An 18,687-nucleotide genomic window follows, 5' to 3' on the forward strand; every position below is an offset into this window, starting at 1 on the left:
AAAGTGATAATAATATTATTTCTGGTTACTGGTTTTTATTAATAATAATATTATTCAATTTATAAATGTCATATAAAAAATTTAGTATCAATGTATGAATATAAATATTTTTTTAGAAATAAATTAATTTTTATATAACTAAAACAGTGGACACGCATAGTGATTTTATCATCTAATACACAAAAGCTAGTGCATTTTATGTTTATTCAGTATATTTTAAAATATGATTATAGTGAGATAAAATTAATTAAAAATCTAATTAGTTTTTTAAAAAACGATAAGATATTTTTACCATAGCAGAAATTCAAAACTGTTTAGTTAGTTATATTGACATTAAAGCTACAGTTACCGGGGAAACGAAATGCATTTGATCGATGGCTTATAGTATTCCCGTTTCTTAAATTATTGTGTAATTATTTGATACAATTTTCGTAAAATAAATACAATTTAACGACAAGGATATTAAAAAAATAAAACAAAAATGGGAAACTCTTGTGCGAGTTGCACAGATTTCTCATTCTCGAAAACAGCTTCAGGATCTGTCCTGGATAGAGTGATCTCTCAAGCGTCTAACGAAGACGACTGTTTGTTGTATAAGTATGAAAATCAAATTATTTATATTTAAATTTTGTATTGTTAAAATATTAAAAGTAAATATTATTACATTTTAAGGTTAGCGGATTATAAAAAGGGAGGAGAATTGATCAACGTGTATAATAATGGTGGCCAGGACGAAGCGGAACGATTTATTGTTGAAAAATTACCTGGTCTTATGTATAATAATGGTAAAGGTCAAGTGATAAATCGAAATGATTATTTGAGATGGAAATTTCAAAATCGTAAACACGTAAGCATATTGTCTAATATGTACATATTAGCTGCTATATATAGTACGTATATACTAATACCATTACTAACCATTACATCACAGTACAATTATTTACATGCGGAAGGCATCAACAAATAATATGCAAAAAATAATGCTGTAGGTACCTGAATGTTTTTTTCTTTTATATCCGATTGGACTAGAGTAGCCAATTAAAATAAATATTATAATAATTTTTTACAATAATTTTTTTTATGTATTTTAAAATAATTTTTATCATTCAGAACTTTTGATTAGGAATATTTCTATAATAATATGCAATAATAGTCATTTTAGCCGTTTTGGACATACATTATTACTATAATACTATATATGTTGTAGCTATTTTATGCGTAGATAGGTGTTTTATGTTGTCACTGTTTTTTCGTATATTCTCTATTTTGGAGTCGTGGAATTTACATCTACCGGATAGCTTTATATTTACAAGTATAATATGCTTAGTGTAAAAATTCGTCATTTCCCTATTTAGGTGGCCGTGAACGTCGAGGAAAGGCCTGGTCCGCATGATCCATTGACAAGATGGGTGGACCATGTGGCGTGCTGGCAAATGCAGTACAGAGGATCATTAGGCGAAAGTCTATTGCACGTATTAATCATATGCGATACAGTGATACACACTCGGCTATCCCGACTACTTCTCAAACACTACCCGATGTTAAGTCAAGATGTAGTGGAAGGCGAAGAATATCTCGGTACGTCTTGCAGCATTAGACATTGTTGAAACTGGACATATATAGAGCTACTCGCACATTATATCGTCCATCAATTTTTCCCGACAGTGTTAGCATATTATTTTACTAAAGACATAAAATTAACCGTACCATATGGACGTAATAAGTTAAGTTGTTCAAGAGTTTCATATATTCTCGACATTTTTATTTTTTAACAATTCAATTCGATTGTGTCTTCATTTTTATAACTGTATATAGGTGCTAGTGCGCTACATTTGTCAATTGCTTATAACAACAACGATTTAATCCAAGATTTGGTTGATGCCGGAGCGAATATTTGTCAAAGAGCTATAGGTATAGTTCATATTATAAATGTACAACCGTCTATACTAATATCTGACTTAAACGTCTGTAATATATTAGGCATAATACATACCTATTGACTATAACACAATACTTTAGGCAGTTTTTTCTTACCACGTGATCAACAGAATAAAGAAATCAATAACAAACACACGGATTACGAGGGCCTAGCGTATCTCGGTGAGCTGCCGTTAGCGTGGGCCGCTTGTTGCGGTAATCAAACCGTATATAATCTGTTGATTGATGCTGGAGCAAACCCCGACGCTCAAGATTCTTTTGGAAATATGATTCTCCACATGGTGGTCGTTTGTGATAAACTAGTAAGTAATTAAACATTATTTAGCTGCAAATCGATTCACGTCCAATTAGGTACAATATAAAAATGTTGTAATGATAATATTCTTAAGGTATAGTCATCATATATTATGTTTTTTTCTTTTTGATTAAAACTTTAACGATATTTTACTAATAAAACACATTTACATCTACAATGTATCTTTTATATATTTTTTAATTTGTATTTTAATAACTATATGTGAAACATAACTGTAGGTACCTATTATCTGAATTGGCTAAACTCCCGAAAAAAATGGACGATAAATGTAAACAATGTAGACTTTAACACAACTAAGTAATTGTTTCAGACAATTTTTTTTTTATAAAATTCGATGACACAATCGAGACCGATTATTTATTAATATATCATTACAACGATGTTCATTGAAAAAATAAACCTATTGTATTACTAAAATAGTATTATAAATAGTTTTAAAATAACTGTATTTACAAAAATAGGTTTTTCATAGAGTTCAGAATCGTTTCTTGTATGCAATAATTTATAATTTTATTCAAATTCAACACATACCTAAAACAACTGTGACTTGTGTATTATAATGATGAGGTATAATCAAAAAATTAAAAACTACTATACAACAGAGTGATGAATAATAGATTTTCATACACAATATTATCATAGAGATTATCTAGGATTCTTATGTATACGATTTTGTTAGTAAATTTTATTATATGAGTTAGATACCCGATGTTTGTTCATAAAATTACAATAATATTTTTTTATTATAGTATCCACTTTGTTTAATTTGTATAGTTTATTGATATTATTATACTAATGAGTAAAATTCAGAAGAAAAACCATTAGGTAATGAATTTAAAAAATGTAAATATGACCTAAAACCGCCTTCATAACAATTGAAAAGTAATAAATAGGCTAAATGTTTCCTAATTAATGTTAATTTTTGAAATCAATTCACGGTTATATTTAATTATTAGCTAAATTTAAAAATGTATGGTTAATGGTTATTAAAATATATGTATAACCAATAAAAATAAAATACAAATATTCATCAAATAAAGAAATTAATTTAAAATTACACGAAACTCGAAAGTACAATAAATTTACATAGAATGATGAAATTTTATAATAATAATAAAAATAAGTTGCCTATACTATTGAAACAAATTTTTAGCTAAGAATAAAACGTTCAAGTTGTACAAAATAAAAACGAAAACACAACAAAAGTGCATAATATACTTCTTTGTATTTTGATGAATATTTATCTATAAATAAGTTGAATATATAAATTCATAATTAATTTATTTGTCTAGAGTATGTTCGGTTATGCTTTGAAACACCCTAAAGTACCAGCAAGTAATGGTATCATGAACATGGCAGGACTAACACCTTTAACACTATCGTGCAAATTAGCAAGAACAAGTGTTTTCCGCGAAATGTTAGAACTAAGTGCTCGAGAATTTTGGAGATATAGTAATATTACTTGTTCGGCATATCCTTTAAGCGCATTAGACACATTACTTCCAGATGGAAGAACAAGTTTGTTAATTTATTTAGAACTCAGTTAAGTTATTGAATAAAATATAATTTTTAATAAATATTACAACAACCTAGATTGGAATTCAGTATTGTTTATAATTTTGGACGGTACCAAAGAAGAACATTTAGATATGCTTGATGGAGGCATAATCCAAAAACTATTAGAAGAAAAGTGGAAAACTTTTGCTCGAGTAAGTTCCTATGTTATTGGTATTACTTTTATTATTTACAAGTGTAAATGGTTAAATTATATTGTTTTTAATTTTTGGTCAAAGAAACAATTTATGAAACGTTTAGTTATATTATCCATCCATCTAATCATGTTGAGTATTTCTATATATCTAAGACCGGTGGATCAAGATAAACCACTGTTAGGAGAAGCGGAAGATTGGCAAGATGTGGCAAGGTATTGTTTTGAAGGCGGAACGGTAGTCGGAGTGCTGTCATATTTAATCGTTCAACAAGGTGGAGAAATACTCAATCAAGGTCTTGTAGGATTTTTGAAACAAACGGTAAATGTCAAAGGAAAACGTTTTGAATTTACTGATAAACATTACTAGCGCATTTGGTTATAGTTTAAAGAACCGGCCAAATTAATATTTCTGATTTCAAATTTATTGATATTGGCTTGTATACCACCGAGGATGATGGGTGACAAACAGACGGAGGAAGCCATATTAGTATTCGCAGTTCCCGGATCATGGTTTTTGTTAATGTTTTTTGCCGGGTATTATAATATAATAATAATAATAACCATAAATAATGTAGTCAACTATAATGTATATAACATAAAAAATAAGATTTTATAACAAGTAATACATTGAATGCTTCGCCTTAGTGCCATACGCCTGACTGGTCCTTTCGTAACTATGGTATACTTGATGATCACAGGAGACATGTTAACTTTTTTCGTCATTTACTCAGTAATTTTGTCTGGTTTTACGCAGTCATTTTTTTTCCTCTATAAAGGATCGCCAGACGTCAGTACGTCATTATATAAATCTTATCCTTCTACATGGATGGCCTTATTTCAAATTACTATGGGCGATTACAATGTGAGTTGGGCCGATTCCCTTTGACGCAACACGCAACGATAATTTATAATAAGTTACGGTTTATGTATAGTACGCGGATTTGAGTTACACTGTGTATCCCGCGCTTAGCAAGACTGTGTTCACAGTTTTCATGGTGTTGGTGCCCATTTTATTGCTCAACATGTTAATAGCTATGATGGGCAACACATATGCGCATGTCATCGAACAGAGCGAAAAGGAATGGATGAAACAGGTGAAACATAATATCGTTGGATCGCATTATATTATTCTACTCATAAAATTATAAACCTATATCCTCTCATTGTACAAATACAATAACGAATTTGATGTACCTATTTCAGTGGGCCAAGATTGTAGTTACTCTTGAGAGAGCTGTACCGCAAAAAGCGGCCAGGAATTATCTCGAAGAATATAGTATTCAGTTGGCTCCCGGCGACGATCTAAATCCGGAACAAAGAGGATTCATGGTAATAAAATGTAAAAGTCAAACTAGAGCGAAACAGCGAAAAGGTGCTGTCATCAATTGGAAGGTAGGTTTTTTTTTAATATAAAATATATGACATTATTAATAATTTTGTATTAATAATACGATAGTATGTTAAAATATACGACCAAAATTTTACCAAATATATGACATAAGTGTCAAAGTTATAAAAAAGATAATATATTATTTTTACCAATATTAATATTTTATATATATTTAATAATATTCAAAATTGTCAATAATCTATAATATAGGTATAATCATAAACATCTATACATTTATTTTAAAACGGCTTAATTCGTAATATTGTTTTGTATACTTAATTAATTTTCACTATAGTGTATTTGAATGCTTATTATGTAAGTATAGACACTAACAATATAAATTATAATGTTATATGTAATAAAAAATCTTATGGTCTATCGTTATTAGATACCTAATACATTTTTCGATTATGATAATAATATTATTATGTTCTAAATTGTATATTTTGAATGAAGTAGATAGGTACGTGGGTATCTGATATTTTGGTATTTTTTTGGTATATGATTTTTTTTCTTATTTCTATTTGGTGTTTATATTTTCCAATGGTAAAATACAAATGTTATAAAAATTGAAAATTTAGTTTTTTTGTTGTTGTTATTAATACAAATTTTAAAATGTTTTATACTTAAGAAAAGTGGAAAGTTAGTCATTCAAGAGCTTCGTAGATTAGAAGGCACTGGCCAAAATTTAAGAGATATGATTTGGAAACGATCTTCTCTATCAGCGTCTTCTCCAGTCGCTAAAAGTGTATCAATGTAATTATATTAGTTATTCATTTTTATAAAATAAAAAAATTTCTTATCAATTTTGTAATTATTAGAACAAAAAATAAAAGCAAGTCCTATTCCGAAGCAAAAGATGACCAAATTCGGCTTTCTGGTGCGCTAGGAGCAGCACTAGACGCGATCGCTGTAGCTCATGATTTAGACATGACTCTAACAAAAGATGAAACGATTGATGGTACCTACCTTCTTTGATACGTATACTTATAAATTAATGTTAAAATATTTATTGGATAAGAATTTTGATTATTATAAGTCATTATTTCAGAATTACATGACCCCTTAAGACAATTAGTAATAATGTCAGAAAGTGATAAAAATATTGACAAAAGCCAAGTCGAAATAGTGGCGAATGCAGCAGCAAAAATTGCAGTAAGTTTTAAGTAAATTTAAAAAAGGGCAATTTTAAATCATTTTTAAATTCAAATGTATTTATTTGAAAAATATTTATTCAGAACCAAGATTCTATAAAACCAATACCGATTAATTTAGAGCAACAAAATAATAGTAAGTATTTTAATTGTAATATTTTTTTAAGAACGTCTTAAAGATTTATTTTTAAAATGCTATAGTCAACAATGATAACACTATAACTGCAACTCCTGGTAACCCGATTACAAATAGAAAACTCCTAAACAAGCAATCTAAAAATTTAAGCATGTATGGTTTTGAGAGTCAGGACATGCCGGTAGATAAATACAACAAAGCAATTGTAATCACAAGAAGTATTTCAACTCAAACAGGAGGTATTGGTATTATTGAAAAAAATGAGCGGCAGATAATAAGACCAAAAACTGCAAAAATTAATCGGTAAGTATTTAATAATATAATATAAAAAAAAAAGATCATTTCGAAACATCATATTATAATGTTCATATTGGTCATAATCGTTTGATAACTGTTTATAAAAAAAATGTTTTTACCTACCAAATAATATTAGGGTTGAATTTCTTAATCAAATCGAATATTATATTATAATTTAGGGAATTTTAACTTTTAACATAAATTATGTATAATTCATGAAACATAAATTTAAATATTTTTTTTAACTGTACTTTATTTAACTGTTTGATGTAAAAAGATAGTACCTACATTGTGTATCTGCTATTATTTTCTTTTAAAATAAAAGTATACAAATAACGTTACAATATTCAAAAAATTATTCTGATTTTTTTTAAACTTAAAATATTAATCTTAAATTTTCCCATACCATGTTTGGTCCATCATTCAAAATAAAAATAAATAGATTGCAAAATAATATCAAGAGTATAAATTATTTAAACTTTTTTTTGTTTTTCTTGGTATTTTAGTCCCTGAATGTATTAGTTTAATCATTAAAAAAAAAAAATCGTATCTTTAAATTACATAGAAGTGACGAAAATTATGAAAGAGATTTTGATTAACTCTGTAATAAGTAGAATAATAAATTATTTTGAAGTATATATAAATTGGTAATTTATGATCAATTCATTGAATTAAATATAACATTTTAAATTCACTTTAAATACACTTAATTGTTTAGTTAATACTATAATCTTAGTCGATGAATTTATTAATTATTTTAATTAATTAAAATCTCTCAACGATTACCTTAATACCATTTACTGCCCTAATTATACCTAATTAAGGTTCTATTAATATACTACAAATATACGTCAAGTCGTCAATAAGAATTTAAATAATAAAAGTCGGTATTTTCTTGGATAAATGCTTAACGCGTAGACGACATATAGAGATGATGAAATTCATGAATTTGATTTATTACCCTTTAGTCTTACATCGAAAAAATACAGTCATTTCGCGTGAAAACGCCTGTTATCATAATATAATTTAGTGAGATATTATTTTAATGTGATCCGTCCAATATTTTATTTTGATCCAACGATGGTTTCCAGCGTTACGCCCACGCAGAATTTCGCCGTGAAAAGAGGCCAATCGGCACAGCCAGACAAACGGGAGGACCATAGAGATAACAAGGAGCAACAGTGTTATTGCATCAGTGGCAACAACATGTTGCGGCCCTGGAGCACGCAAGATCTGGCGCCGTTGAACACGATTATGGCTTGGGGTCCCAACGATGATTTCTGACCGAACAACAAAACATAATACAACTTATTATATTTTATTACTCAGTGGCATCGAAACGACCATTATAATCGATTATTGAATATTGCGACTATACCTCGTTACCGGTATGCACTAATGTAGCGTCGCTATCTAAAATCCGTAGCTTTTACACTAAATTTCCCTTTAGAATTCCATAATTATATGGTCTAATTCATACACAACTAGACTTTCACAACTGTGTAACCCGTCGTGAAGCGGCGGATATATCATTCCTATATAATCGTATCCAATGGTCACATTATTTCTCCGTGATTAAATATATCATATCCAATTTAAAGTTCCTCTTCATTATTACAGGTCTATTATCTCACTTACAACTTATAATATATATATATATCCTATATTGTAATACTTATTTCGCAAAAAACTCATCTCTATTTAAATATTTATCACTGAGTAATAATTATTCTATATTCGGTGTATTTTCTGATTCGTTAAATATGATAAGTCATACCCATAAGTTATAAGTTAATTTAATTTATAACTAAGTATCGATTTAAGTTCTGATATATTATTATATTTTGTTTTTTATAATCCATACTATAATATTTTCTGTTATCACCAAATATATAATTATTGCAAAATTAATTACCTAGTGATGTTTTCATTTTTATATACTATGTATATTTCTCTATTTTGTTTATCAACCCGTTAGATTTAATTTAAGTATATTATCTGTAATTAAAAATTGAGTTTCTGTTTGTTTCATTCAAATTAATTAATTATTATTATTACAATTATTACAGTATTGATCATTTTCGTTTTTATAGAACGTCTTACTCGTATGAGTCAAGTCTGTATTACACATAAAATATACGTATCAGATTCCTATTACAGTTTATTATTATATCAAATGTACATGGTTATTATCGAGTTTTTGGAGAAGAAAACAAATTGGACTATAGTGTACAATTTTTGATTTTCTTAACGTATAATTTTCTATAGTCAGCGAGTTAGTAACATAGAGTCAATATCAACACACACGGGCACGGCGGATTCTCTTTAACACACCATTCTCGACTCCGGATTTGATGATTATACGAATACTCGCTATGGTAGTTAATATTCATAATAATATATATCCCGTAAAATAGTAATGAAAAAAACTAAATTATATAATATATATTATTAAAACAATAACGTTGCGAAGATTCGTTATATTTTAATGTACTTATACATTATTAATTACTATCATAAAATATATGCAATATACAATACCAAAATATTTTATGATTATTAAATAATAATATCATAAATAATGATAGAAAGTTTTAATTAAATTGCATTGTTATATAAATCATATTTGATGAGCTCGTACAATACTATTTTAGAATATACTTTTATTTAATATTCTAAGTATGCAATTTAGAGCGCACGATTAAAACGATCGACTAATATTTATTGCGAAAAATCTAAGTGGAATTCAGATAGATAATAACGACAGGTTTTATAGTGTTTACAAGTCGACGACGGTTAATATTTATTACTATACGTAATACGTGATATTTTTTTTAAGTTTGTCGTTATTCATTAGAAATTATTATTGCACATTGTAGGTAACTATAATATTTAGTAAAAACAGCGCGTGCAGATTAGGTACAGCTATTATACGAATCGCGTGTTATATTTAGTACAACTTTTAAATATTAATTGCTTTGAGCGGCAGTCATTTAACAGTAAAACAAATAAATTATAATTTAAATTTCCGTAACATTGAAATTGTCTCTTGGTAAGAGGATTGCATTAGATTAAAGTGCACGCGCAATAGACAAATTTAACACTATTTAAAAATAATATTTTAAACAAATCAAACCGTTTTCAATAATAAACTCGTATTTAGAGAAATTAATTTTTCGTAATGCGCTTCGTTAAAAAAATGTTTAACATTTTCCGTTGAATATTGAAAACTCGGGTTTTTAATGCCAAATTATTTTAGATAGGTAATTTATAGATTTATATTATATTGTACATACTTTATTTTAAGAATTATAGTGTCTTAATGCCTATAACAGAACCGTGACTGTTGTGATTAAGGGTGTCTTTATAATATTAAGGAGCTTGCTGATCCTTTAAGAGAAAATAATTTAAAATGATAACGACGCGTGGTTCTTTTCTATAGCTATAATTTAATTTACCGATGTCTGTCAAAACCATTAATTAACTATCAATTACGTATGTCACTCAATCAAGTCATTCGTTATTCGTTATTTATTTAAATACATTAATTTTAAACAAACTTTCATGTTCATAGAATTAATTTTTCTAACCTAATTGTTTTTAATACTTATCTCAGTTCTAATTTCCATATCTTTAACAGTTTTAAATTATTATTATTTTGAATATCAGCAATAAATTCTGGCAGATTTTGTTGATTTCATCAAAGACGATAATGTCTCAAGAATTACATTACTATTTAATAAGTAATGGTTACAATAAATTATTCACCTAATAAATAAAATTAAATAGAATTTGAGCAGTTAGTATAAAACCATTATATTTACTTAATCAGTCGAAGTATATTTAATTAAAATATTACTGCTCTCAAGAAAAATAAATTTTTCTTGAAATTGAAACTTTTTGTCCATAATATTATACTATAAATGAATACAGAATTACATGATGTATAAACAAATTGTAAATTGTAATTGTGGGTTATTAATATTATATTTATGGATAATTACTAAGGAGATGCATTTATAATGGCTTTGTCATAAATTATATTTAGAGTGTGTCTTTTGATAGAAGAGAAATCAGCGGGTTAAACATATAATTTAAATCAGAAACAAATTGGTTTAAAATTATAAATAGATGGAGATGAATATTGTTAGTTTTGTATTTGATTGTTCGTACTTACACGTTATTGTTTTCTTGAATTGTGTATGACCCGAAAGAGTCTTAGTTAGTAGAATATCTAGAGCCATTACATAATGTAATACTATATAACATCATTATTTTAAAAATATGTTTAAGTATTTATTAACTGATTACATTAATGATTACGATACGCTTGTTCCATATAAAAAATGTCCGAGTTTTATAACGGTATCGGGTCACTTCCTCATCACCATTTCCCCATACAATACATTTTTCTGTGCGACATTTCCCCGTCCATCACACTATATACAATACAATTTCGCATAATAAAATGTTGTTTAATAATTATAAAAAATGAATACCTTATAAGTTATATTTGTAAATTATTAGCAGATCCAAGTATCCTCAAAGTAGTCTATCAGTGGAAACAATAATAGTTCTTCATTTTCTACAAAAAATAAAACTAAGGGACATTAACTTATCAAATTTTTCTTCGACGTCGGGTATTGGTATAAATTCTAAAGCCATTAACTGTTTTATATTTATTGCAAAGTCAGCATTTGAAATATATTTTTCTCGTACACCAGGGATACATTGTATTTTTCTCCATATACATTTCCTAAAATGAAAAAAGCAGCCTCTTATTTGAACGTCTTTGAAAACGTCTGCAAATGCGCCCAACAACGCTTGTTCAAAATCAACCATAATACTTGTTGGTCATAAGTTTTTTTCCAAATTTAGAAGTTCTTGGCAATCTTAGTATCTTTTATCTTAGTATCACGTGTTTTATTTGGAACAAATGCAAAAACTAACAGTAATACTGTGTCGTATATTTTATTGCAAGTATTGTAAACAGCCGAGTAAAGTGAGTTGTGTAGATGATTTGAATATACCACCATTAAACCAATAACACTGGTGGGGGACGCTAATATTTTTAAATTTTCTTATTATTTGTCAGTTTTTCTCATGATACGGGTTCTAGGATAACGTTTATTATCTTTATAGATACAACTATTTGATAAAACCTATAAGAAAAATATAGATAAAAGTTAATTTGTCCATACACAGAATGCAATAATTCTAAGTTATATAAACTTATACAGTGTGTAATTAAAATAAATTGTTTTATACGATCATTATTTGTTGTATCATTTTTTTTTTTGACGGGGAAATGTCAAACCCGGAAAATCACTGGACGGGGAAATATTAGACAGGTAAACGGTGACAGAAAAATGTCTGACGCGAAAATGTATTACGTGGACCTGTCTATGAATCTTTATAACTAGAGCATTGCACACAAGGTGTCATACATTGTCATACTCTCACTTAAAACCTCATGAAAGTAAAATATATTATTAATATTTAACTATTATTATATTTTTATTAAAATAATTAATACTATAATCGATATCGACTTATTATTTTCCGAAATTCACACAAATAACTAAAACTCATTTTATTATTAGCAATATAAACGAATGTTCTGTAAATGTCGATATTATTGGTACTTTTTTTGCAGTATACTCTTCAAACTGTGTTTACAAAATCACTGAAGAGTTAAAAAAAAGAAATCCAACATCTCTGAAATTCCTCAGTGTTTGATTTTCAATTTATTTATTGGACAAAATTAATATTTTGTAGTATTCTTTGAAACAAGTATGTATCAGAGAAAAAAGTAACAAGACACTCTGTCAAACCAGCAACAGCGTCTTTCACGCGTATCGAAATATTTAAAAAACAAAAAAATCGAATTTACTCTTTATACGTGATATTATACGCACGTTATTTAAATAAATAAGTATGTTTATGCATTCGTTGATTAAAAAGATACGAAAAAAAGCAACAATAACAATCATAACGGGGTTTACATAATACATATTCAAATAATTTATAATAGCCCTTTGGGCGCGCCACTGATATACCATAATACATTTATAGTTTTTATTATACATAATAATATGGACTATATTGTAATACTAAGCTATACTCTCGAAAATCGGATATGACCTTTATTATTTTCGTAGTAAATTAATATAATTAAAATTATTTATTCTCAATAGTAATACAGTAATCTGAAAGGAATAACTGATGCTATTCGATTGAAATTTTCTTACATAATATATAATATATGTAATAGTATACTATTGCTGAAAAAAATCTACACACACATACACATGTATGATCACAATTACTATGATAAAATACTAAAGTGGTATTATATGGTTATATTTATAATGTTAATAATGTCGTTGAAAAATAAATAAATACAACAACTGTAATTTATTTTAGTTATAATTGGTTTAAAAATAATCATTAAATACAAGATAATGTTTCCAAAAATGAATTGCCAAAAAAACTATAATACGCACTTTGAGTATAATGATTATTTTGTATGCTATTATTGAAAAATAGAAATTAATGTACCAATATAATAAGGTTCGAAGAATACGTTATGATGATTAAAGAATTTCATCTTCTCGTTAACTTAGATAATATAATATTATGATATTTCTAAAATAATAGAGGTACTTATCATTTATCATTTTATCAATAATATATTTGTATAATAATATTTTAATGTGTAAAAACTAGTATAATAATGATAATAAAACAGCGTACCTAATTATTGTTTTGTTTTTAGTATTGTTAATAATATTAAAATTGACTTTTTTTAAAGAATGTTTTAGTATTTATTCTAGTAAAAAAAAATAATCTGATCACTAACCTCAGTGGAGATTTCTTATTATAGCGAATTGGATATGATTGATTTAGGTAGACAAAATCGAAAAGAATCACTAGTATCAGTATTTTACAGGACAACCGAGTAAAACTAAAAAAAATTCGGACATAGGTGGTAGGTTAGACCATCTTCGTCTAGTACCGTTTTTCATTATATATAATAATACATCATTGTGAATTCAAATGTAACACGTCCATTACAATATCTATTCAATACAGAGTCTGTAATTTGAATCAATGTAAAGTTATGCAATTTGTACCATTGTAGGTACCTAGCCGAAAATAGTGTTTGTATCTTGCACAAGAATTAGTGTATATGTATACGGTTATCTACTTATTCGTCAGTATCTGCATTGATGCGTTCACAGTGAACGAGATTTGACGACTAAATTACAATAATAACATTAAAAAAAATTAACAAGTAGAATTTTTTTTTCCTAGTTAAACTTCAACAACTTTGGCCATTAAGTGTAGGGTTATTTTATGTTTATTGTAGGGTATAGTAATGTATGTTTTTGGTATACGGTTTTTCCGTATGTAGGACATGACTTCGTCACTAAAAACTCGAGTGGTCACCCATCAACTAGCAAAGCCAACATGGTACTTGACCGTAGCACTATTTAGCAACTGCAGCCAAACACTACGCTATACCATGCCCCTAACCAGTAACCACTATAATATTAATTATTATAGTTTATTTTATTGTAAATTTGTATACTCAGTTACCAACCTCTTATTATATCGAGATAATATTTTTGTCATTTACTCAAGTTGACTCATATTGTCCACAGGTCGATTATTTATAAAATTTTAGCAACAAAAAATTAATTCCAGGAAACGAAATGGCTAACCAAGAAGCCCATAATGCAATTACCTCTACATCAACTGCAACCATAAATTCCATCACATTCGCAGATGCTAAGAACGAAATTAAACTTAAACAACAAATGGCTCTCTCACTGGCGAAAACTCAGCACCAAACTTAATAAAATAAAAAACAATATAAACCCATGGAAAAATCCTGAACTCAATAGAAAAGAAGAAACTACAATAAACCTCCTCCGAATTGGCCACACACACCTTACACACAGCTACTTGATGAGCAAAGACGATCCTCCCTATGTGACTCATGCAATGTACTTCTAACGGTCAATCACATCATTACAGAATGCCAAAAATATAACCAGTATCGAAATCAATACCTCATCTCCGAACAAATTTGTCAAGCACTTGGACCAAACCCACAGGACGTTAAAAACTTAATTTTATTCTTAAAAAAAACAGAATTGTACAATTTAATTTAATGTAATCATGTAAATACTAAAATACTAACAATATAACCAACAATTTTTTGTACTAATGGCCTAGTTGTCGATGTATATATTTTTAGATCAATAAAAAAAAAAAAAACATATATAATTATCATTTAAAATAGATATTTAGACAATTGAAATAAAATAAGATAACATTTTTGTAGATACATTAAAAGAATCCGTTATTTTGGCTTAAGAGAAACATATTTTTAGTGATTATATTATAATATTATTAAATTACGTTAGAAAACCGCAGTACATACATATAAATACCTATAAAAAACATATTTTATATATTTTTTTACTTTTAGTTTTACGTTATTTATAGCATAAAATAAGTACCTATCCATATTATAATACAATTTTGTTATCTAAGTATGGCTAAGTTCACGTCGGTTACACTAGGTGTTTAAGCATCCATTTGTGGTCGACGTTATTAATCTTAGTTCCTTAAAACTTTTCGTGTTCCTGAAATAAGTGCAGATTGCTGCCTGTGTAATCGATCTTCTCCATCTTCTGATCAATTAGTTTTCTCTCATTAACCGATTTAGCTTCTTCTTACAACATTATCTCGGCGTGTTATATATTGCAGGTCTATGTCCTAATCACTATATAATTCATGTGTACGTTGTATAATTTTGTAGTATTTTCTTTGTCTGTAATCGAGATTCGAGGATTTTAGGTTGTTGTTATGTGTGTATATTTTACTGTGACGTTTAAACAACACAAGTAAATAATTAATAGGTATATTAAGGATACAAAACTACGACCGGGTTTAGTTAGGTATGTATTTAGTATCATGTTTTTCCTTCCTGCCATCTCATATTTAAATGTAAAGTGTTAATCGTTTTAATTAACTATTTAAATTAATAGCAAACATTTTGTCCAAAAACTAAAACATACAAAACAGGTGAGTTATTTTCACGAACCAACAACCGTTTAGGAGTTAGGATTTGATAATATCTATAATTAAATGTATTGACGTATTGTTGATATTATTATTATTATTATATTCAGCTATCAATCAAATTTAAGTCCTTCATGATGTATAGAGTATAGATAAGACATGAGTTGCAAACTTGTAGTAATTAAATGGTGAAAAACATTATTTTTTATTCACGAGTTCCCATGCCTTTTGACAGATGTTAACGGAACCAATGACATTAATTAGCTGTAATAATGATGACACGATGGCTAAATACATTTTATACCAATCAAGTTGAAATCCAACCCAATAATTGAAAAACTGCAATTATACCGTAAACATTATTGTTAGGGACTAAATACTTTTAATTTGAGTTATTGAAAATCAAAAACAATAACAAAACAAAAATACTGATAGCATATTAACGTTGATTTGCCGTTAACGTATTTACTATTTTAAATAGTTAAAATTTGTAAGACAATTTCCATATTAAAATTTAAATATTTCAAAACAATATAAAAATACAACTAATGGGGGGGGCTATAGCCCCTTTAGCCACACTTGGCTACGCCACTGTCCATTATCAATATTGAACTAAATAATTCTACCAAAGTAAATTTTAATTTACTTATAAAGCATACAGCAGTATAATTATTAAACGGAAACGCTGAATCATAGTAATATTAACTAAAGTAGACGAGATTTTTTTTCCATTATACAGATTATTTCTATAAAAATCGAGTTATTTCAGTAGACTTCACAATTTACATCACAATATTATTAGACATTTTATCAAATTTGCTAATATTATATTATTTTTTTCATGCGGATTATTTTATCCTTGTCAACGTGTCGTGTGGTAAACGAAAATGTTCAATACTACAATATTATTGTTACATGTCATGATCAAGGGCTCAGACCATTAGCGCTAAAATAATTACGATTTGTGTGCATAAAGTATTATAATATATTTGCAGTGTAAAGTGCAGTTTTTTTTTTTACAAAATATATAGGTATTAAAATGTAAACAAATAAAAAGTTCACATGATTATTTAAACGTTTTTAAAATATGTAAAAATATGCACTACATATTATTTATTATTGTTATTTTTTTTTATTTCAGTAATCTAAACTATTTTTTCCCACCTGAATCTATATAAAATATACCGAATATTTTTTATAATTAAAAGGTTTATCAATAGAAAATTGTGATTAATTTTACATTGTAAAATTTTGGTATGATAATTAATAGCAAAATATAGAATCCTGTTTGTACAATGGAATTGATGACTGTTTGTTGTATTTATGAAGTTTACATTAATATAAACGTAGATTATGTATGGGAATTTTGAAAACACTATCATTTAAACTTTTAGGGATTAAAATTCTCAAAAAAATAATGGTTTTCTAAAAAAGAACCAGTTTTTACAAAACTTCATATAAACAATGGTTTAAAAAATTGTTTGCTAAATAAATGAAAAAGTTATGTAATTAGTAAGAAAATAAATAGTGATAGTTAAAACACGTTGAGTGCCTCTGTCGATGGGTAGTCGACAATTTGTATAGGTATCTTTAAGGGCTTATAATTTACTTGGTTATCAGAGCAATTCTTCAGTTTTTATACGTGGTTATTCAGTGAAATGTCTTCTTTTAAACGGTGTATTCGGATTTAATTTTCGTTTATTTTAGCAAAATTATGGTTATTTTTCCTAGGAAATAATCGTTAGCGACGACGTCGCCGCGGCTATTGTTCATAATTATAGCTAATTATATCTATATTTATATTATATCTAAACATAATTCTTATAATATACAGTTATATATAGCTATTAATGTTACTATTTTACTTTTAATTAAACGAAAATAATAAAAAAACCTCTATAATAATATTATTTCGTATTATTCGTAAATCTATTATTCATTGCTACAGGTATAAGATATTTGTACATTTTATTATTGGATATTAATCATTCAGATACTAAATTATAATAACAAGTATGTATGTAGCGAAAAAACCACCACATTGCACTGGAGAAAGACGTCAACACGCAGACGACCGATGTCGTTGCGGGACCGATTAGGCGCGGTTAATCGGGCAATGCCCGCTAAATTTACGAGGAACTCAACTTAAAATCTGTATAGTGGATGAGCTTGGGGCCTCGTATTTTATTTATAAATAAGTTATTATAATTATTAATAATTAATGTTATCGTATTTTATCGTTTGCTACATATAATATTTTGTTATGTATTTTCATATTTTCCTAGTATTGTCAATCGTATACTATTTATATTTATCTACAACTTACAAGTATTAATTATATAAACATAACAATTCAATTATTATGACATTTAAGAATACGAGTAATTTAATTTCTGGGAAATACACTCTTCCACAGTCCTATTTAAATCTTTGATAGGTAACGACAGTAACGTTATTTTTACTTTTTAGAACAAAATAAATATTGAAATATTCGTATTAATAAATGTATTTAATTGTTTATACTTTAATAGTTAATGCGATGATACGTATGCCCGATGCCGTAACAAAATTATAATGACAATGACAGGTTTCTCACATTTTTTTTTTAATTGTGGTTTTTTAATACTACGATTATTTTAAGCATAAATA

The 18,687-nt window shown here is 27.4% G+C and overlaps 1 protein-coding gene across 1 annotated transcript; it reads left to right on the forward strand.

Annotated features, from left to right (window-relative positions):
* The first annotated feature begins 397 nt into the window (after nucleotides 1-397).
* LOC132923088 (transient receptor potential cation channel subfamily V member 5) lies at nucleotides 398-8,709 on the forward strand. Its single transcript, XM_060986894.1, has 18 exons — nucleotides 398-597; nucleotides 673-847; nucleotides 1,356-1,578; nucleotides 1,816-1,911; nucleotides 2,020-2,240; nucleotides 3,547-3,772; nucleotides 3,848-3,963; nucleotides 4,048-4,284; nucleotides 4,348-4,499; nucleotides 4,611-4,827; nucleotides 4,898-5,059; nucleotides 5,169-5,357; nucleotides 5,987-6,111; nucleotides 6,177-6,316; nucleotides 6,407-6,510; nucleotides 6,594-6,645; nucleotides 6,711-6,948; nucleotides 8,034-8,709. The coding sequence occupies exons 1-18, from the start codon at nucleotides 482-484 to the stop codon at nucleotides 8,224-8,226; spliced, it is 2,982 nt and encodes a 993-aa protein (XP_060842877.1). The 5' UTR covers nucleotides 398-481; the 3' UTR covers nucleotides 8,227-8,709.
* Nucleotides 8,710-18,687: the final 9,978 nt, after the last annotated feature.

Source organism: Rhopalosiphum padi, chromosome 2, assembly GCF_020882245.1.
Source record: "Rhopalosiphum padi isolate XX-2018 chromosome 2, ASM2088224v1, whole genome shotgun sequence".
NCBI classification, from domain to species: Eukaryota; Metazoa; Arthropoda; class Insecta; order Hemiptera; family Aphididae; genus Rhopalosiphum; species Rhopalosiphum padi.